The sequence below is a fragment of the Budorcas taxicolor genome, chromosome 2 (assembly GCF_023091745.1).
Source record: "Budorcas taxicolor isolate Tak-1 chromosome 2, Takin1.1, whole genome shotgun sequence".
Lineage (NCBI taxonomy): Eukaryota > Metazoa > Chordata > Mammalia > Artiodactyla > Bovidae > Budorcas > Budorcas taxicolor.
The window spans coordinates 169,241,362-169,263,723 of record NC_068911.1 but is presented as its reverse complement, the minus strand read 5'-3'; the positions used below and the strand labels follow the sequence as shown (position 1 = coordinate 169,263,723).

Sequence of the window (22,362 nt, the reverse complement as noted above, 5' to 3'; positions counted from 1 at the left end):
AGACTTAAGAGACTGATTGGTTTGAGATGACACAGTTGCCCCAATTTACACTCGCTGTAATTCTGCCCTCCCTGCTCCCCAGGGAATGATGGAAGAATCCCAGCGCAGCAGTCAACAAAAATCTCTTGCAAACTGGGAAATGCAGTGTGAAGGGGTGGCTGGAGCGGACCAGTCAGTAATTTGCCTGAGTGAGTGGAACTGAATCGCCCAGACTCCCAAAGGAGATCTTTTACTTGAAGGAAAAAAAAAAAGTTTTTATATTTGCTTTTTTTTTTTTTACAAGGAGCGTAAAATTCTGTAATTTTATCTGTACGTGTGAGTTTAAATAGAAACCCGAGAAAGCTAGGCACCAGCTCCACCCACAGCCCAGCGCAGGGCAGGGCCTGCCCCGCCCCCTCCCGCGGGCTCCAGTCTTGGGACCTGCCCGCCGGGAGCCGGAAAGACCCGGAGCGGCACGCGGGCGCGGTCCGGTGCGCCGAGCTGCGGAGCATGCGCAGAAGGCGGTGGAGGCGCATGCTCCGTGGAGGTCCCGGTTCCGCGGCTCCCGCGTCCGCGCCAGCTCCGGGGGCCCACAGAGTCCCTGCGGGGCCGCGGGCATGGCGGCCAGCCTGTGGATGGGCGACGTGAGTGAGGGCGGCTTCCCGGGTCTGTGGCGCAGGAATGTTAGCGTCGCGAGGAAGAAAGGGGCCGAGTGGGGAGGGCCCTCGAATCTCCAAAAGGGTGGACGTGAATGGGGAGGGAAGTTCTTTTAGGCGACGCCGGCGCGAGTCCCAGTTATTTAGGTGCCGGGGGGGCCAAGACTGAGGGGACGGGTCCTCAAAGTGCTTGGAGAGGGGCAGTTCTCTTAGGTGACGCCCAAGTGAGTCCCAGCGTGTAGGTGAAGGGGGCTGACTCGGAGCGGGAGGGGTCTTGGGGGCCCCGCCTGGGTTCGCGGAGGGGAAAAGGAGGGTTTGGGGACGGATAGAATGGGAGGAATCCTAAGGGTTGAAGAGCGCCCCTGGTTCTGGGACTGGAGGGGTGGATTCCTCCATCCCACGGGGGCGGCTTCTACAAAGGAGCACATTTAAAGAAGGCGAGGGACCGGGAACGCGGGGGTTCAGGTCATTCTGCGCATGGAAACCTCTTCCCCCACACCCCCAACCCCACTCCCGCCCGCCAGCAGCGTGCAGCCCACCCCGGGCTGAGGGCGGAGGGGCTCCGGATCCGGCAAACGAGGAGTCTGGATGTGGCCCGACCCGCTCTGCTCTTGTGTTTACGCAGCTGGAGCCCTACATGGATGAGAACTTCATCTCCAGAGCCTTTGCTACCATGGGGGAGACAGTGATGAGCGTCAAAATTATCCGAAACCGCCTCACTGGGTTTGTCCTCTTACTTCAGTCCTCGTTCTGCTTTATAGATCGCGCTGCGTGTGTCATTCAAGAGAAGGTTAACATCGCGGAGGGTCAGGGCTTTGACCCCTAGTAATAGTTGTCATAATGATGTTAACATTTGGTGGTGTACAGATGACTTGAGCCAGTCTGGGTTTGAAAGCTCTTGTGTGCTGTGTGTGACTTTGAGCAATTGACTTAATCTCTCCCTCCTGTCTGTAAAAATAGGCATAATGAAAGCACCTACCTCATAGAGCCCTGGTGAGGATTAAGTGCCATTAATTCATGGTCAAGGTTTACCACAATGTCTGGCATATGGTATATGCTTGGTAAATATAAATAGATTATGATCTGCTAGGTAATAAGCACTTTAAAATCACAAAAACCTCTGAGCTAAGTATTGTTATTAGAGAAGCTTAATAGCTGTCTTAAATTTACACAGCTTTTAAATGAGAAGCCAGGACTCTAATTCAGCTGTGTTCTCCAAGTTCATGAGTACCCTTAACTCTCATGTGAAACACTAACTTATGTGCTACTGTTCTAGATTTCCTGGACACATGGCTGAAATAACCCAGAAATAGTCCTTCTTCTCATGGATTTTACTACATTCTAATAGAGGAATGGGACAGTAAATACTTACACAAAACAAAATGTGAAGAATACTTTCACATAGAGAAAAAAAAAGACAGTGTTTAGTGAGTATCTACTCTGCGGAGTACTAAAGCAGCTTGCTAAAGCATCAGTCAGTTGAAAAATGATGGGAGATATGAAGTGCGGCCTAGTCTTTGGCTGTTTGGTAAACAGGTACTTTCTTATAGACAGAAAACCCTGATAAATCAGCTACTGGCATGAAAATACATTCTGTAATACTTTCCAAAACACTGACATAGGTTCTCACATTTTAATCTTTATTAAGAATTGGAATCATCCTTTCCTGCCTTTGGGCTTCCCTGGTGACTGGGTGGTAAAGAATCTTCCTGCCAATGCAGGAGACTTGGGTTCAATCCCTGGGTCAGGACTATCCCCTGGAATAGGAAATGGCAACCAACTCCCATATGCCTGGGAAATCCCATGAACAGAGGAGCCTGGCGGGCTATAATCCATGGGGTCACAAAAGAGTAGGACATGACTTAGCGACTAAACAAGAAATAGCCACCACTGATTACTAAACCCTAGCTGTTTTTTATGGTGGCACCGACATACATATTACATGTGCACTCTGCCTCATATGACAAAGACTTTGAAGTGCTTTGTGAGAATACTGTAAGATAAATAAATGTGAATTTAAAACAAGGAACAAAATACAGGGAAAGAGTAAGACCCAAGAAAAAGTCATGCACAATAAAGCATAGTGCTTAAGAATGTAGTGATTGGTTGCAAAATACTTAATACCACAGAACTGTACAGTTAAAAAATGGTTAAAATGATAACATTTTATGTAACTGTGTGTGCTCAGCCGTGCCTGACTCTACAATCCCATGGACTAGCCCACCAGTCTCCTCTGTCTGTGGGATTCTCCAGGGATGAATACTAGAGTGAGTTGCCATAACCTTTTCCAATGTAATGTAATCCTTAACAACAATTTTTTTAATTCAGCAAAGAAAAAGAATACAGTTGCATGTGGAGTAACCACATCTCTTCCATCACTGGTGGGACTAGAAAATGTTACAACCACTGGGGACAAGTATCTGGCAGTATCTTTTTAATTTTTTTCCTTTCAAAAAAAAAAAAACAAACCTTGATATTTGGCTGCGCTGGGTCTTTGTTGCTGAGCACAGGCTTTCTCTAGTTGCTGTGGGTGGGGGCTGCTCTCTAGCGCTCAGGCTTCTCATTGCAGTGGCTTCTCATTGCAGAGCAGGGGCTCTGCTCAAGTGGGCTACAGTAGTTGTGGCACATGGGCTTAATTGCTCTGAGGCATGTGGGATCTTCCCTGAACAGGGATGGAACCCGTGTCCCCTGCATCAGTAGGTGGATTCTTAACCACTGGACCACCAGGAAAGTCCATACATCTTCAATACATCTGCCTTAGCAAGTCTGCTGCTGCTGCTAAGTCGCTTCAGTCGTGTCTGAATCTGTGCGACTCCATCCCTGGGATTCTCCAGGCAAGAACACTGGAGTGGGTTGCCATTTCCTTCTCCAGTGCACGAAAAAGAAAAGTGAAAGGGAAGTCGCTCAGTCGTGTCCGACTCTTAGCGACCCCACGGACTGCAAACCACCAGGTCTTCCATCCATGGGATTTTCCAGGCAAGAGTACTGGAGTGGGGTGCCATTGCCTTCTCCTTAGCAAGTCTAGTCCTAGGTATTTACTCAAGAGAAATGAAAGTGTGTAACTACCATGAAAAGGACTTGAATACGTATAGCACATTTTGTGCGTGTGCGTGTGCATGCATACGAGCTCAGTCCCTCAGTTGTGTCTGACTCTTGGTGGCTTCTCTGCCTACGGTATTTTCCCGACAAGAATATAGGAGTGGGTTGCCATTTCCTACTTGAGGGGATCTTCCAGGCCCAGGATTGAACCCATATCTCTTGCATCTCCTGCATTGGCAGGTGGATTCTTTACCACTGTGCCACCTGGGAAGCCCCATAGCATGTTGGACAATGGCCCCAAACTGCAGTCCAGGTATCTGAATAGGTAAATATATAAATACTTGTATAGTCATAGAGTATATGACTGGTATACATACACATACAGTTTATGTATATGTATGGTATACGTATACAGTATATGACATACAATTTCCAGAATTTGGTTAAGTTCATGTTGTTTGAGTTGGTGATGCTATCTAGCCATCTTAACCTGTGCCACCCTCTTTTCCTTTTGCCTTCATTCTTTGCCAGCATCAGGATCTTTCCACTGAGTCAGTTCTAAAATACACAAAATTAATCTGTGGTGGAAATAACTCAGTATCTAGAAGAATTTGTGCATTTCATTGCATGTAACTTAAAAGGAAAAAACTGTACACAGTAATTGAACTCTAGTTAATAATAAGCATGTTAAAATAATTGAGAAAAATGTACCAATATCTGCAACTTACTTTGAAATGTAACAGAAAATAAGGATGATACCTGTATTTTCCGTCTCCTGTAAATGTTATACTTTCATTATTAAAAAAAATCAACAAAAACAAAAAAGGATGATAAATTGGTAAGGATGTGGATGGATGGATTATCACTTGGTAAAGTAAATATTTTTTAAAAAGTGGTAGGTGTGTGTGTATATATATAAAGGTGTTTGCTATGGCAGCTCTTTTAATTTTTATGTTTGGAATTTTTCATAGTAAACTGCTGGGGAAAGAATATAGTCAGATTATCCTGAACTCAAGTCCAGCCTTTGGCAAATACCAGCTGTGTAGTTTAAGGCATCTTGTATAATCCTGAGTCTCAGTCTCCATATCTAAATGGGAGCAGTAGTTTGCTTCCCTCATGGAGTTTTTCTGTGAGAATTAGATGAGGTGGGGCATGTGAATTGGCGAGCATAGTGCTTGGCCTGTAGTGACTGCTCAGTAACAGTCAGCTCTTACTGGTGGTGGTCTTTACATTGGCTTAAATTCTAGCACACACAAGACAGAAAACACAGATTTGCTCCACCGTTCTTCTAAGCATTAACATTTATGGAGCTCATAGACTGTGTTCTTAGATCCCTGGGCTCTGGTACTTCCCTTGCCCATACCTTTTGGCTTCGTGTCCATAAGGTTATTTGAATTGAGTATCATAGTTCCAGAAAAGTCTGATTTCTTTCACTGGTGATAGATTTAAGAATGCTGTTAAGGAAAACTGTTGTCAGTATAAATCTCTTAGAAGGAAGGAATATCAGAGGATCTAGCCACATCTACCTACTTATGTCCCTTCATTTCAGTTCAGTCGCTCAGTCGTGTCCGACTCTTTGCGACGCCATGAACCGCAGCATGCCAGGCCTGCCTGTCCATCACCAACTCTCGGAGTTGACCCAAACCCGTGTCCATTGAGTCAGTGGTGCCATCCAGCCATCTCATCCTCTGTCATCCCCTTCTCCTGCCCTCAATCTTTCCCAGCATCAGGATCTTTTCAAATGAGTCAGCTCTCTGCATCAGGTGGCCAGAGTATTGGAGTTTCAGCTTCAACATCAGTCCTTCCAATGAACACCCAGGACCAATCTCCTTTAGGATGGGCTGGTTTGATCTCCTTGCAGTCCAAGGGACTCTCCAGAGTCTTCTCCAACACCACAGTTCAAAAGCATCAATTTTTCGGCACTCAGCTTTCTTCATAGTCCAACTTTCACATCCATACATGACTACTGGAAAAACCATAGCCTTGACTAGATGGACCTTTGTTGACAAATTAATGTCTGTGCTTTTTAATATGCTGTCTAGGTTGGTCATAACTTTCCTTCCAAGGAGTAAGCGTCTTTTACTTTCATGGCTGCAATCACCATTTGCAGTGATTTTTGGAGCCCAGAAAAATAAAGTCCCTTCTGTCCCTTAGTAATGCTTTAAAAGTAGACCACCAAGAATCTCACACATATCCCCCCAATTAGGTCTGGTCCGTGGATTTACTTTGTCCAACTAGATTTTAAGTTTCTTAAGGTCAGGTGCCATGTTCTTCAACTCTATCTGCCTGGCTGGTGGTAGGTTATCAAAAAAACTTTATAAATGATGAAAAATTTAAATTTACAAAGAGTACAATGTACACTCATGTAACCACCTAATTTCAAAAATTGTTAATATGTTGCTATATTCTCCTTATCTAAGTGTCTATAGAGATTTAAGTAGATCGATGTTTTCTTTTTGCTGAACCACATGGAAGTAAATTATAGGCATTATGACATTCTAAATATTTGAGTATTGTTTTTTAATGAATTAGGATCCAGTCAGAGATCAGATCCTGTATTGCATTTGTCTCTTTTTAATGTAGAAATGCCCACTTCTTTCTTTTCTCAGAATAATGACTTTTTGAAGAGGTAAGATTGTCTTACATTAGGTTCTACATTCTGGACTCTGGTCCTACATTCTTGATTTATTTGTTTCCTTGTCGTAGTGTTTTATTTGTTCTGTTCCTCATATTTCCTGTAAGCTAGACATTAGATCTGCAAGTTTGCTTGGGTTGCATAGGAATTTTTTTTTCTCGGCTGTGCTGGGACTTAGGGCACACGAGATCTTCAGTCTTCAATTGTGCAGGATCTTTAGTTGTGGCATTCGAACTCTTAGTTGCGGCAGGTGGGATCTAGTTCCCTGCCTAGGGATGGAACCCACGCCCCCTGCTTGGGAGCTTGGAGTCTTAGCCACTGGACCACCAGGGAAGTCCCAGGAAACCTTTCTGGCAAGAGTTCTTCATAGGCGATACAGTACATGAATAAATGACTTACTAAATGAGTCTGGTACTGGCCTGGATTGGCAGTACTTATACTCAGGTCTATAAATTCTGAACTGGAGTACAGCGTGGAACAAAAATAATATGGGCTGTCATGAGAAAAACACTTTTTCCTGCCCTCCAGCTCAGACTCAGTCTCTCATCTAGGTATCACATCTTGTGTGTGCGTGTGTGTCTGTCTGTCTGTGAAAGCTTGAATTACTCTTTTATTTTTTAATAGGAGGAAAATTGCTTTACAGTGTTGTGTTGGTTTCTGCCATACAACAACTCGAATCAACCATAATTAAACATATATCCTGTCTCTCCTCCCTCTTGAACCTTCCCATACCCCTCCTTTTTTAAAAATATTTATTTATTTGGCTGTACCTGGTTTCAGTTGCTGCATACAAATACTTAGTTGTGGCATATAGGATCTAGCTGTCTGACCAGGGATGGAACCCAGGCCCCCTGCACTGGGAGCTCAGAGTCTTAGCCACACAATCACTGTCAAAGTCCTGGGTATCCGATCTTTAACCATTCCTTTTTTCTGTTTTCTCTCCAGGATCCCGGCTGGCTACTGCTTTGTAGAATTCGCAGATTTGGCCACAGCTGAGAAGTGTTTGCATAAAATCAATGGGAAGCCCCTTCCAGGAGCCACACCTGTAAGGACACTTAGATAATGATAATGTTGCCATTTTTGTTACCATGGATAACTGTCATTTGTTGAATCCCTACCATATATTTTATTTAATCCTATAACAACCCTAAACAGTAGACATTGTTATCTTTGACAGACCAGGAAACTGAAGCTCAGGGAGATGGAATAACTTGCCCAAGGCAACACAGGTAGTAAGTGGCAGAGCCAGGATGCAGACCGAAGATTGGTTGCCTCTAAAACCCGTGCCCTTTCCACTCTGCACCGCTGCCTCCCTTCACAGAAGACTTGAACCTCTAGACCTCTTGCTTGATTGACAAAGTAGAACAGGCTGGCAGCTGTGAGGACACGTTTCAAGAGAGTTGCATTCTGCTCTTCCCACAGTTACTTAGCTTACAGCTGCACCACGCTGGCACACCTGGGCTCATAGAACCATGGAGCTGGCAGTGCCCTTAGCGGTCATCCGTGCATCCCCCTCCTTTTAAACAGGAGAAAAGGCTGAGGCTTAGAGAGGGGGAGATGTTTTGGCCAAGGTAATTTATTTCAGTTTTTTTCCAAAAATTGTTGATTCTTGAAACACCTTTCTCTGTTTTAGTTTGTTTGTTTTTAAATTTTCAGGCAAAGCGTTTTAAACTGAATTACGCCACTTATGGGAAACAGCCAGATAACAGGTAAGTAGAGAGTAGCCACAAGGTAGCTTCACGTCCTGGGAAATATCTAAATAGAGACAAGATGTGTTCACTGCGCTGGTCACTGCCAGAGAGGAGGATGGGGAGCTGAGTTTGGCCCCAGTTTGCTTCCCTCCTGAAGGCCAAGCCCTCCCATCCCTGTTGGGGATGCTTCCAGTTTGCTCATGTCAAGGCCCTTGTCTTCTCTGTATTTGCTCCCTCTCCTTGTCCCGTGACTGCCCATGGTAATGACATTTTATTCAGTAAGAGTTGCTATAGCAACATAAATGGATCGAGCATTTCAGATTGCTTTGAAAGCTGGAGAACAGTGTATCAAAAGCTTTAGATAGATTTATACCCTTTGAACCCATAATTCTGCTTTTCAGTATTTATTCATGGATATGTGTAAAGATTATTCCTAAGTGGCACTAGTGGTAAGGAACCCGCCTGCCAATGCAGGAGACATAAGAGACGTAGGTTTGATCCCTGGGTTGGGAAGATCTGGAGGAGGGCGTGGCAACCCACTCCAATATTCTTGCCTGGAGAATCCCATGGACTTAGAAGCCTGGTGGGCTACACAGTCCATAGAATCACACAGAGTCAGACACGACTGAAGTGACCTAGCACGCATGTGTAAAGATTAGCCTTGAAAATGTTCGTTGATATCATGTAATATCACTTATATGTGGAATCGTAAAAAAGAACTTACTTATAAAACAGAAATAGAGCCACAGATGTAGAAAACAAACTTATGGTTACCAGGGGATAAGGGGACGCAGTGAATAAATTGGGAAGTTGGGAGTGACTTGTACACACTAGTGTATATAAAATAGATGACTAATTAGGACCTACCGTATAGCATAGGGAGCCCTACTTGATACCCTGTAATAGCTTGTATGGGAAAAGAATATTAAAGAATGGATGTGTGTGTATGTATAAACTGATTCACTTTGCTGTACACCTAAAGTTAGCACAACATTGTGTATCAACTACAGTAGAAGTTTTTTTAAAAAAGAAAATGTTCATTGAGATACTACATATAATGGGCAAAATTGGGGGGAAATCCAAGTAATCTAATAATAGGAAAGTGGGACATATTGTTAAGTTACAATATGTCCATTTTTTGGAATATTGTGAATCCATTAAGGTGTCATGTTGTAGCAGAATACTCACATGTCAAGATGTTGGTGAGATCCTGTAAGTGAAAAAAATGCTAGAAACAAAATAAATGAGTTGTATCCAATTGTTGTAAATTCAAAGGAAGACGCTAAAGCAAAAGGACAAAAATGCATATCAAGGTGTTCATGGTGATTCCCTTTGAGTTGGGTTATTGGTATTTTATTTTTCTTTGTCCTTTTATATATTCTGATCTTATGCAAGAAATATGTATCATACCCGAAATAAAATAATAATGAGTTTATTGTTCTATTACGGGGGTTGGCAAACTGACCTAATTTTGTCATTACCTGAAAGCTAAAAATGTTTTTTTACTTTTTTCTTTTTTTGGCGGTGCCTCACGGTTTGCAGGATCCTAGTTACCCAACCAGGATTAAACCCAGGCCGTCGGCAGTAAGAGTACAGAGTCGTAACCACTGGACCGCCAGGAAATTTGCTCTATATTTTAAACTATTCATTTGTTTACTTGGCCATGCTGCTCTGCTTGTGGGGTCTTAGCTTCCTGACCAGGAATCGATTCTATGCCCCCTGCAATGAAAGTGGACTACCTTAACTACTTAAGTGACTTAACTACTGGGCCACCAGGGAAGGACCCCTGGCCCCCCTTGCATTTTTTAAGGATTGTGGAAACAGACAAAAGACAACAGAAATCAGAGGTGCCCCAGAGCCTCCAATAGTTACTGTGCGGCCTCACAGAAGATTTTGCTGGCCCTGTCCTGAAAGCTGAGGGATTTCATGTTAGCCCATCTCCAGGGGTGAAGGTTCAGTTCTCATGCTCCCTGTACTTTTCACCGTTTGGATTAAAAGTATGCAGTGAATGCAGAATCTCTGGCTTTATCTTTTGAGCATCTCTGACTTGGCCCCTGGTCTGCACTCATGTAAAGCTTGAAGCCAGATAGGCTTTATTCAGTGGGTGAGGGGCTTGGGGCAGGAGACTCCTTCCGAAACTCTTCTACCAGGACTGCCAAAGGAAACAAATTAGGACTAGGTTAAGGACCCATCAGATGTGTTGTTCTCTGATGCGGCACAGAAGAGGTTTATCTAGAATGGGCCAAGAGAGCTCACAAGAACAGAAGTTTTCTCCTTTGTGTCTGAATCTCGTTTTCTCTTCTCAGCCCTGAATACTCCCTCTTTGTGGGGGATCTGACCCCAGATGTGGACGATGGCATGCTGTATGAGTTCTTCGTCAAAGTCTACCCCTCCTGCCGGGGAGGCAAGGTGGTTTTGGACCAGACAGGCGTGTCTAAGTAAGGCCTTACTCTTCTTGATGCCTACCCTGTTGGCTGCAGCATGTATCTCATAGCTGAGGGTGTGATAACGAGGCCGTGTTCCATGGTGGTGAAGGCTCAGGCTCTGGAGCCAAACCGCCTGGTGCAAATCCCAGCCTCAATACTGCCCAGGGATTATGCAGCAGACAAGTTACCTGAACCTCTGCCCCTGTTTCCTCATCTGTGAAATGGTATCTGCATCTTATGGGAGTTGGTGTGAGGATGAAATGATGTATTAAATCAATAGAGAATGCTTTATAGGTATTTCCTTTTTTATTTATTATTTTTACTTTAACAGTGGAAAGACCTTAAGAAGGGTTTATATATATATTTTTTTCCTCCGTTATCGTTTATTACAGGATATTGAATATATATGGTTCCATATGCAACCCACTCCAGTACTCTTGCCTGGAAAATCCCATGGACGGAGGAGCCTGGTAGGCTACAGTCCATGGGGTCGCTAAGAGTCGGCAACGACTGAGCGACTTCACTTTCATGCATTGGAGAAGGAAATGGCAACCCACTCCAGTATTCTTGCCTGGAGAATCCCAGGGACAGAGGAGCCTAGTGGGCTGCTGTCTATGGGGTCGCACAGAGTCGGACATGACTGAAGCAACTTAGCAGCAGCATGCTGTACAGTAGGACCTCGTTTATCTGTAGTAGTTTATATCTGCTAATCTCAAACTCCTCCTAATTTATCCCTTTTCTACCCTCTTGCACCTTTGATAACCATGTTGCCTGTGTCTGTGAGTCTCTTTCTGTTTTGTAAGTAAGTTCATTTATATCATACTTTAGATTCCACACATAAGTGAGATCATACCATACATGTCGGGAAAGATTCCTTTTTGATCTGAGTAGTAGTTATGGGCTTGGACTTTGAATTCTCCTTCTGGTATGACTTCGGGCAAGTCATTAAATGTCTTTGAAGTTTGATTTTGCCTTCAATAAGATGTGGATAATCCCTTCATCAAGTTGTTGGACAGTTTATTGAGATAACTGGGAAAATACTCAGCATAGTGCCTGGGAAATAATAAATGGTCATTAAATGTTAACTGTCATTCATTTATCCCCAAGTGGGATATGAGTTCAGGAAAGCTGGAACCTTGTCTGCTTGTGACTGCTGAGTCCCAGTGCCTTGGGTAGCACCTGGCATGCAGGGCAGGCTCCGTAAATATTTGGCCTTCTGTGACTGTTACTACTATTGCTTCTACTATAATAATAATAATACTTTCCAGTAGATTGGGAAGGAAGCTCCTGTTTGGGGAGAAGCCACATCAGGATGGCATGGAGGAGGCTGGTGAACTGAAAGTGGGATCCTCCAGTGCTGGGGTCTCACACTGCTCTGTGACACCCCTCTGTTTCATGGGGTGCTCAGGCCTGCCCATGTGGTTTGATGGGCGCTCTCTCCCTTCTCAGCTTCTTTTCCGTTCTTTGGTTTTACCTGCATCACATTTGTGATCTAAATAGTGCGTGTGTGTCTTTTTCCTGCAGGGGTTATGGTTTTGTGAAATTCACTGATGAGCTGGAACAGAAGCGAGCCCTGACAGAGTGCCAGGGAGCCATAGGACTGGGGTCTAAACCAGTGCGGCTGAGCGTGGCCATCCCCAAAGCGTGAGTCCTGCGCTGGCGTGGGAACCGAGACATGCCTTGTCGGTTGCTGATAATCAGGGCATCCACTTGCTGATTGGGAGGCTGCCAGGAGACTCAGTGCAGGCCACAAGTAATGAGTGCCCAGTATTTGCCAGGCTGAGTGCTGGAGATGAGCCAGCATCACTGTTGCCCCTGCAGAAGCTTACAGCTGAGGAGAGAGCTATGACTCGGGGAGGCAGGCACGTTAAGAATCGCCATAGCGATGCTGGAAAAGCAGTTGGGCTCTGCAAACTTAGTTTGTGTGCTCTTTGCCCAGTAGAGCTGCTGTTGAAACATACAAACCTCTTAGGAGTGCCCCTTGCTATGGGAGTGGCTAAGAATTAATGATTTAGGGAATATGATACAAGAAATTGCCACAAGCCATGCCTTGTGGCCAAAAGAAAAATAATGATATAAGCAGGATAGAATATTATATACATCACTATTGTACCTGTCACTCTGGGCAGAAAACCCTTCTTCCCATGCATATCCAAGCATGTTTTATACTCAGATATAAGACAGTTTTTCTCTGCATAGAATCTTCCATCCTTTGGCCCAAGCAGTGGTTCTCAACTTGAGGACATTGGCAACACCTAAAGATAAATTTTATTGTCACATCCCATACTGAGAGAGGGGAGCCTCTGGAATCTAATGAGCACAGGCCAGGTATGCTACTAAACATCCTGCAGTGCACAGGACAGCTCCCGGAACAAAGAATGCTCTCCTCTGCCACCCAAAAGTCAGTTTTACAAAGGCTGAGAAACTTCGTGTTAAATTATATAAGTGGTTACACTCTTTGGGCAGAACTTCCAGATGGCCGTGTTTTTTAAGACAGCAAAAAATTTGGAGGCTCTTTGCAGTTTAGCCTCAGCGATTCTCCCCTCCAAATGTTATTTGTTCTAAACTCTACAGTATATGTAAAAACATTAAAGAAAACATTGAAAAGAAAGAAGTTCCTTATTACTCTAGATGACTGCTTATACTTTCTGGGTTCCTTTTCAGGCTTTTCCATAAGCTTCTGTTCTGTATAAATGTAGATACTGATGTAGACACACACACTGCGTGCATACGGGTCAGTTTACATGTGGTAGATTCATTGCTTCTTCATTTTTAATTACAATAACAATGTTCACTCTTGTTCTTCCCCAGTTTACTCAGTATACACACTCACTTTGCCATACAGTTGCATAATTGTCGTCATTACAACATTTTTAATAGCTGTGGAATATTCTTTTGATTGCATATTCCGTCTGGCAGTTCTTCTGATGTTTACTCTTTTGGTGGTTTCTGCTGTGTCCTCATTTATTCAGTCAATGATAACTGAGTCCCTGCAACCACAGCCCCGCCCTAGACTTTGAAGTTGTAGCTATAAACAAGAAAAACAAAGTCCCTTCTGCAGAGCCGTTATATTGTTACATCTGTTTCTTCATTGAGCATTGTTGTCAGCATTGATGCCTGCCTCTGGGGAGGTACCCTCATGCACTAAGAATTGAGTGATCTGAGTTTCCTTGGAGAGTCAGACTTGTAAGCCAAGTGTGGAGAAACAGAAATGTGTAGACCCAGACCCTGTGCCTTCAGTGACCTGAGCATGTCGTGAGGGTGGTAGACTCCTTGGACGCATGGGTCAGGAGGGTAGGGTCACGGAGGCAAACATGAGCAGTTTTCAGCCTGGCAGTGGGCAGGGAGAGGAAATCTCTGCCATCAGACTTCATCGAGCCGCCCAATCGGGAGGTGATGCGAAAGCAGTCAAATGCGGCCTAACTGCTCAGGCTGAGTCCTCACCAAGCCGACACTGAGCACACGAGGAACCTGGGAAGAGCTCGTCACCTGTGGTTTTTTAAGGTTTTGAAAGCAGTGGATCTTTTGCAGGCTTGACATTCTGTCTTTGGTTAGCAGTGGCTGGGGTAGCTGTGGAATCAGAGAAGAAAGCTTTCTGTTGACCTTGGGCCTCAGCCCTGGTTGGTGAATGCACGAAGGGGGAGACAGATAGGAGACTTGAGTCTGCAGGGCAGGTGCCTGATGAACCGTGTTGTGGTTGGGGTGCAAGCCTTGGAGTTAAAGTTTGGCTCCAGTCCTCTGTGTAGTCTTGGGTGAATCACTTAACCGCTCAGAGGCTATGTTCTCATATTTACAGAGGGAATAATAAATAATAGTTCTGTCGTAGAACTGTGCAGGACTTAAAGAAGGAGACCATATATAAAAAAGAATGGACACAAATCCCAAGTACCTACTCCACAAATGACGTCTCTGACTACAGTTCCAGGCTCCTGAAACACTTACCTTATGTTTTTGCAGGGAAAAGGTGATAAGATATTTTATAATTTGAAAATGCTCCTTGGATCATTCTAAATCCAGATTATCCAGGCCATGTTAATCTGAGCCTTTGTGGCTGGCAGAAAAACAGCCCCCCAAGATCTTGAGAAGGGGAAAAGTCAGTACTAATAAAGTTTGTAAGGGAGACAAACCTAACCATTGGAAGTGCCTTTTTTTTTTTTTTAATTTGGCCATGCTGTGTGGCCCACAGGATCCCAGTGCCCCGATCAGGGATTGAACCTGGGCCCGTGGAACTTAAAGTGCAGAGTCCCAACCACTGGACCACCAGGAAATTCCCCAAAGCTCCTATATAAAGCTGGGTTCTGGGATCAGACTGCCTGGGTTTGAATCTCTTACTCACTATGTGACTTTGGACAAATGATGTAATCTCTCTGTACCTCAGTTTTCTCATCTGTGAAATAGGATTAATTATATATTTACTGTATAGCACCATTGTGGGGATTAAACGAGTTAGTCTGTGTAAAGCACTTAGAACAGTCCCGGTCATATAGTGTTATGGAAATGTTTGCTCATTTGTTTGTTTTTCCTTTTTTCTTTAAGGAGCCGTGTGAAGCCAGTGGAATATAGTCAAATGTACAGTTACAGCTACAACCAGTATTACCAGCAGTACCAGAACTACTACGCCCAGTGGGGCTATGACCAGAACACAGGCAGCTACAGCTACAGTTATCCCCAGTACGGCTACACCCAGAGCACCATGCAGGTAACCATGACTTGGCCAGTCTGGCCCCACATCCTCTAGAGACTTGGGTGAGTCTCCAGGGTGGGGTGGTTAAGGATAGGAGCTTGTGCTTCAGAAAGACAGGGAAAGATGAAGCAGGTTAATTCCTCTTGTTAAAAACAAGCCATCCTAGTCATGGGCCAGGCTTTCACCGTGCTTCTCACCCACCTCTCTGGTCTCTTGGCAGACGTATGAAGAAGTCGGAGATGATGCATTGGAAGGTAAGAAAGGACTCCCTTCACTCAGTGTAAGATGTGAATGTTACCTGAGTGGGGAGTGCGGATCCCAAGTCACACCAGGGAGCAACAGACGAAAGAGGGCTCCCGAGGTTCCCTGGACTTGTGGTGGTCTACCCCAAGATGTAGGTCTGAACCAAAGACTCCATTGCCTTATATTTGTTGCACAGGTTGTCAGATTCCTGTAAAATAATTTTTAATTTCACGTTTTAATTTTTTTCCATACTTTTTATGGGCTACGCTGAGTCTTTGTTGCTGAGCCCAGCAGTCTTTCTCTAGTTGCAGGGCACAGGCTCTGGAGCGTGCAGGCTCGCTGTTTGTCACCTGCGGGCTTAGCAGCCCTGCAGCATACGGAATCCTAGTTCCCTGACCAGGGACTGAACCGGAGACCCCTACATTAGAAGGCAGATTCTTAACCACTGGACCGCCAAGGAGCTCCCCCCATGTATCTTAAATTACCTATTTTCCTCACTTTCAAGTAATAGTTACGATTGAAGGTTTGGCAAATACAGTAAAGTATAAGGAAGAAACTAAAATCACCTCCCAGTTTTGCTGCATGGTAATAGCCAGTATTGCTTATTTAAAATTAAACATGTTTGTTGTGATTTTTTATTGAATTTAACAGAGAAAAAGTAAAACCAAAGTAATTGCTGACCTTCAGACAAATATTTTTTCAAATGAGATATTTATACTTTTAAAGGAGTCTAAGGTTTGAAAAAATTATTTAAAAAATTTTTTTTAAATTTTTTTCAACATATTTCTGAACAGAATGTTAGGTTTAAGGTTTAAAGATGTAAAATAAACATCGATTTCTAAGTAAATAAAGCTTTATTTTAAGGTACAAAAAGACTCCAAGTTTAAAATCTTAAGTCTGTTTTAAGAATTATTCTTCAAGAGAAGGTCATAGGGAAAATGTCATCTGTAAGCAAAATATCCTTTAAAGGAAACATCATCCGTAGCCATGGAACAAACTTCATAGCGTTTTAAAGCACTACACTGACCGTGTTGTCATCTGATTCTGGCAGCAGCGACCGTAGGGGTGGGCTGGGCAGACACAGCTCCAGTAGAGGGATGGTGAGCTGGAGGTCCGCGTGGTCTTCTCATCACACAGTGAGTTAGGAGCAGGGCTCAACCTGGAGTCCCTGTCTTTCTAGCCTTAGTCTCTTGCCTTTTTTTGCCTCCTTTTTAGAGAAATTATCCTGATTATAATCATATTTGTGTGTGACTCCTTAGAGTTTTTCTATTTCTTCATCATCCTTTATTACAGCCAACACTGCTATAATAGTTTTGCAGGCACTGCTGCCTATCAGCACTTCGATGAATAGGTATTTTTATAAATCCCATTCTACAGAAAAGAAAACTGAAGCTTAAATAGTTAACAGCCAACAAGTTTCACTGTGTGAGTATACACTAAGCACATATACAGGTATTAACTCACTTGGTGTTCACAATGGTTTTGAGCTAAGTACCATAATTATCTTGATTTTACAGGAGAGGAAACAAATTAAATTTCGTGTTCAAGGTCAGCTTAGTTGCAACATCGCAGCGAGAGGTAGACCGTCTTAGAGCCCTGCGGTCTTGCCCTAGACTTCAGGCTCTTTACCACAGTTATAATGCCTCCCTCTTTTTTTTTTATTTTTTTTGGTGGTCAGATCTTAGTTCCCCAATCGGGGATGAGCCCACACCTTTGGCAGTGAAAGCATGGAGTCCTAACCACTGGACCACCAGGGAAGTCTCTAATGCCTCTCATTTTAACCTAATCGCCACAGAGACAGGGCCCAGGAGGGATTGTCATTCTTCATCTGTACCCTGGGTTCAGCAGGCCATCTTCCAGGCCCTGTCATCCAAGTGAGGAAGGGTGCTGTACTGTCTGTGCGTCCATACACTTCTACACACCCAAATACCTGTCCTTGGGAATTCCCTGGCGGTCCAGTGCTGGGTGCTTCACCACCATGGCCCAGGTTCAGTCCCTGGTCAACTGAGATCCCTAGAGCTGCGTGGCGCGGCCAGAAACACCCAAAACAAAACGCAGCAGCAGCAGAAATGCTTGCCCTTGCTGGAGCCTTTTGCTAATCTGTTCCCATATGCCATTACCAACACTGAATGGAGTGGCCAGACTGGCCATGCTCTGCTTTCCTAGAGTTCCCATATGGAGCTGCTGTACATCCTCAAAACTTCAACTCATAATTTAGATTAGAATTACAAGAGAGATTCCTCTGGTTGTAGCAATGGGCACAGTACTTATGTGAAAGATTCACCTCTGATTGGTTGATTCAGCACTAACTGGCTGATTTCTATCGAGTACCTGAAAAAGTTGGAAACAGTTTACAAAAGAAGCTCAAATGGCCTATAAACCACAAGAGAAAATAATTTAAGCATATACTATTTGTGTTAGTCAAGATTCTCCAGAGCAATAGAGCCGAAAGGATATATGTATTTATAATCTGTGATGTGCTTCAGCAAGCTGGAGGCTCAGGCAGGATTTCTATATTAGCACCTAGAGGTAGAATTCCTACTTTGAGAATCCTCAGTTTAAGGCCTTTAATTGATTGGTTAAGGCCCACCCACATTATTGAGAATAATCACCTTTACTTAAAGTCAACTGATTTGTAGATGTGAATCACATCTACAAAATATCTAGACTAGTGTTTCACCAAACAACTGGTCACCACTACCCTGACCAAGTTGACACAAAATGTAACTATCATACTGCTAATACTAGTACTTAAATACAAATTAAAATATACAGTCTTTCTACAAAGAATTCTTAAAATGTTCATATGCATGAAATCAATTTTACCTGAAAGATTTTATCCCACAATGATAATCAATACAGACAAATATCTAATGATAGATTTATTAAATATTGATAAGATTTTAATTAGATTTTTTTGTTTTATTAAATCATGTCTTTTTCTAAGAATATTGACATAGAAAAATTTCTCAGTGAAAAAATTCCTGAAATACAATAGGATATACAGTAAGAACTCGGTTAGGTTTTTTGGTTTTTATTTTGGAGGGTGTAACTCACATAACATAAAATTCACCCTTTTAAAGTGTACAGTAGTTTTTAAAAATAGCCACAAAGTTGTGCAGCCATTACCCCTGTTTAATTCCAGTGAAGAATCCTGTGAAGCCACTAGCAGTCACTCCAATATCCTGTCCCTGGCAACCACTCACCTCCTTTGGATTTACGTATCCTGAACATTCTAAATAAATGGAGTCATGTATGAGATGTGGTCTTTTGTGAATGACCTCTCTGACTTGACTTCTGATTCCTCTGTGTTACAGCATGTGTCATTCCTTTCTTTTTATGGTTGAATAATATTCCATTCTGTGGATATCTATCTAGTTGATGGACATTTGGATTGTGTCCACTTTCATTGTTATAAATAATGTTATGAACATACGTGTGTAAGTTTTTGTGTGGACATAGAAAAGTTTTCAGGGACAAGTTTTCAGTACTCTTCACTGTATACCTGGGAGTGTATTGCTGGATCATATAATAAACTCTGTTTAACCATTTGAGAAATGGCCAGACCTGTCCAAAAATGCTTGGAGCATTTCCGTTTCTCCACATTCTCACCAACAGTTACAATTTGTCATTTTGGCTATCATAGTGGCTTTGATAGCAGATTGCCACTTCATGGCAAATAGAAGGGGAAAAAGTGGAATCAGTGACAGATTTCCTCTTCTTTGGCTCTAAAATCACTGTGGATGGTGACCACAGCCATGAAATTAAATGATTGCTTCTTGGAAGGAAAGCTATGACAAACCTACGCAGTGTGTTAAAAAGCAAAGATGGCACTTTGCTAACAAAGGTCTATATAGTCAAAGCCATGGTTTTTCCAGTAGTCATGGACGAATGTGAGAGTTGGACCAAAAAGAAGGCAGAATGCCGAAGAATTGATATTTTCAAACTGTGGTGCTGGAGAAGACTATTGAGAGTCCCTTAGACAGCCAGGAAATCAAACCAGTCAGTCCTAAAGGAAATCAGCCCTGAATACCCATTGGCAGGACTGATGCTGAAGCTCCAGTACTTTAGCCACCTAATAAGAGCCAACACATTGAAAAAGACCCTGATGCTGGGAAATATTGAGAGCAGAAGTGGGCAGCCGGGGATGAGATGGTTGGTTGGCAAGCTCAATAGACATGAGCTTGAGCAATCTCAGGGGGATGGTGAAGGACAGGGAAGCCTGAGGTGCTGCAGTTCATGGGGTCTTATTTATTTGGCTGCACCAGGTTTTAGTGGTGGCAGTTGCAGCATGCACAATCTTTAGTTGTGCCATGTGGAATCTAGTTCCCTGACCAGGGATCAAACCAGGGCCCCCTGCATTGGGAGTTCAGTTGAGTCACTCAGTTGTGTCCAACTCTTTGTGACCCCATAGACTGCAGCATGCCAGGCTTCTCTGTCCTTCACCAACTCCCAGAGCTTGCTCAAACTCGTGTCCATCGAGTTGGTGATGCCATCCAACCATCTCATCCTCTGTTGTCCCCTTCTCCTGCCTTCAGTCTTGCCCAGCATCAGGGTCTTTTCCAATGAGGCAGTTCTTCGCATCAGGTGGCTGAAGTATTGGAGCTTCAGCATCAGTCCTTCCAATGAATGTTCAGGACTGATTTCCTTTAGGACTGACTGGTTTGATCTCCTTGCAGTCCAAAGGAGTCTTGAGTCTTCTCCAGCACCACAGTTTAAAAGCATCAATTCTTTGGTGCTCAGCTTTCTTTATAGTCCAACTCTCACATCCATACATAGTGAAGTCGCTCAGTTGTGTCCGACTCTTTGCTACCCCATGGACTGTAGCCCACCAGGCTCCTCTGTCCACGGGATTTTCCAGGCAATAGTACTGGAGTGGATTGCCGTTTCCTTCTCCAGGGGATCTTCCCAACCCAGGGATTGAACCCAGGTCTCCCGCATTGTAGACAGACGCTTTACCATCTGAGCCATACTGGAAAAACCATTGCTTTGACTAGACGGGCCTTTGTCAGCAAAGTAATGTCTCTGCCTTTTAATAGGTTGTGTAGGTTGGTCATAGCCTTTCTTCCAAGGAGCAAGCATCTTTTGATTTCGTGGCTGCAGTCACCATCTGCAGTGATTTTGGAGCCAAGAAAAGAAAGTCTGTCACTGCTTCCATTGTTTCCCCATCTATTTGCCATGAAGTGATGGGACCAGATGCCATGCTCTTAGTTTCTTGAATGTTGTGTTTTAAGCCAACTTTTTCACTCTCCTCTTTCATTTTCAAGAGGCTTTTTAGTTCCTCTTCACTTTCTGCCATAAGGGTGGTGTCATCTGCATGTCTGAGGTTATTGATATTTGTCCCGGCAATCTTGATTCCAGCTTGTGCTTTAGAAGTTAAATAAGCAGGGTGACAATATACAGCCTTGACGTACTTCTTTCCCAATTTGGAACCAGTCTGCTCCATGTCCGGTTCTAACTCTTGCTTCCTGAACCTGCATACAGATTTCTCAGGAGGCAGGTCAGGTGGTCTGGTATTCCCATCTCTTGAAGAATTTTCCTGTTTGTTGTAATCTACACAATCAAAGGCTTGGGAGTGCAGAGTCGTACCCACTGGACCACCAGGGAAGTCCCTACTGTTCTGAGTTTTGTAGTGACAAAACTTCCTTCTCTTTATAGGTTTATCACGTAACTATACACCCCTAAATAGCAGGGTTTAGTTTTGCCTGTTTTTGAATTTTAATGCTGTGCTGTGTATACTGTCTTGCTTCTTTCATTCAGTATTTTATTTGTGAGATTCATCCAAGTTGGATGCAACCGAGGTTCATTTTCAGTGCTCAGTAATATTCCCTTCTAAGAATAGTTTACTTGTTAGGGGTTTAAAAGGAAGCTGTTCGGTATTTTGTCACGATTTCTGGTGAACAAATACCACTATTGCAATCAAGAAAAAAAAATTTTTTTTCAATACAGAGCTTGGTGTTTCAGCTTGTGTACTTGACTCTAGCTCTTTCATTAGACATTCATTGTTCTGGATTTAGTAATCTTGATCAGGGTTCCCAAACCCAAATTTCAAAAAAGGACCACACCAGAAAATCTGAGACATGTGACAGTTACAGGTATGTGTAGTGTTTAATAAACATGGAATGACAGCCAAAACTACTTGAGTACTAATTACATGTTACATTCTGTAAAGTTAGAGTTAGACGCTTGATTAACTTTCCTATTGGAGCCACCAAGTAAGCCCATAGGAGTCTCCCTGCAGTGCGGGAGACCCGGGTTCAATCCCTGGGTCGGGAAGATCCCCTGGAGAAGGAAATGGCAACCCACTCCAGTGTTCTTGCCTGGGAGATCCCACGGAGGAGCCTGGCAGGCTACAGTCCATGGGGTCACAAAGAGTTGGACACGACTTCACTTTCTACTTTCTTTTCTTGATTAACTAGGGCTTAGGGCCTCCTGTGCAGCCTCAGTCATAAATCCACATGTAACCTGTAGTCAGCCTTCTCTACCTCCCATTCCTTCACCTCCTTGGATTCAGCCAGCCATGGATGAGTCATGGGGGGCTGTAGCATTTACTCCTGAAAGCCTCCACAAGCAAATGGACCCTGTCCTGTTTGAGCGTGGACTGTCCCCTGCCCTGCTCTCATCCTCACAAACCCTGCAGAGGCAGCAGGGCTGGCAGCCCCGGCAAGGGAGAAGGGCACCGAGTCCCGTGTCTGCCGAGTGCTGCACCCCTGAAGCCACCCTTGCTTCTCTTCCAGACCCCATGCCGCAGCTGGATGTGACCGAGGCCAACAAGGAGTTCATGGAGCAGAGCGAGGAGCTGTACGATGCGCTGATGGACTGTCATTGGCAGCCTCTGGACACAGTGTCTTCAGAGATCCCTGCCATGATATAGCCAGGACAAGGGACAAGCCAGAATGGACTTGTGAGGAGAGAAGAGACTCCTTTTTTAAAGTTGCTGCAAGAGTTTTTTGAAATGTTTCATAAAGATTTTAGTAATCAACCGTTCCTGCAATTATATTTTTCCTCT

General features: G+C 43.8%; 1 protein-coding gene across 3 annotated transcripts; it reads left to right on the top strand.

The window, feature by feature from the left end:
- Positions 1-490: 490 nt before the first annotated feature.
- TRNAU1AP (tRNA selenocysteine 1 associated protein 1) lies at positions 491-22,335 on the top strand. Of its 3 annotated transcripts, XM_052662762.1 has the most exons (9): positions 532-623; positions 1,261-1,358; positions 7,255-7,354; positions 7,966-8,018; positions 10,307-10,438; positions 11,951-12,070; positions 14,963-15,125; positions 15,331-15,364; positions 22,091-22,335. In XM_052662762.1, the coding sequence occupies exons 1-9, from the start codon at positions 597-599 to the stop codon at positions 22,225-22,227; spliced, it is 864 nt and encodes a 287-aa protein (XP_052518722.1). In that variant the 5' UTR covers positions 532-596; the 3' UTR covers positions 22,228-22,335. The 3 variants fall into 3 exon arrangements, with proteins under 3 accessions (XP_052518727.1, XP_052518722.1, XP_052518733.1); XM_052662767.1 differs by lacking the exon at positions 1,261-1,358 and having other exon boundaries at positions 491-623; XM_052662773.1 differs by lacking the exon at positions 11,951-12,070.
- The last annotated feature ends 27 nt before the right edge of the window (positions 22,336-22,362 follow it).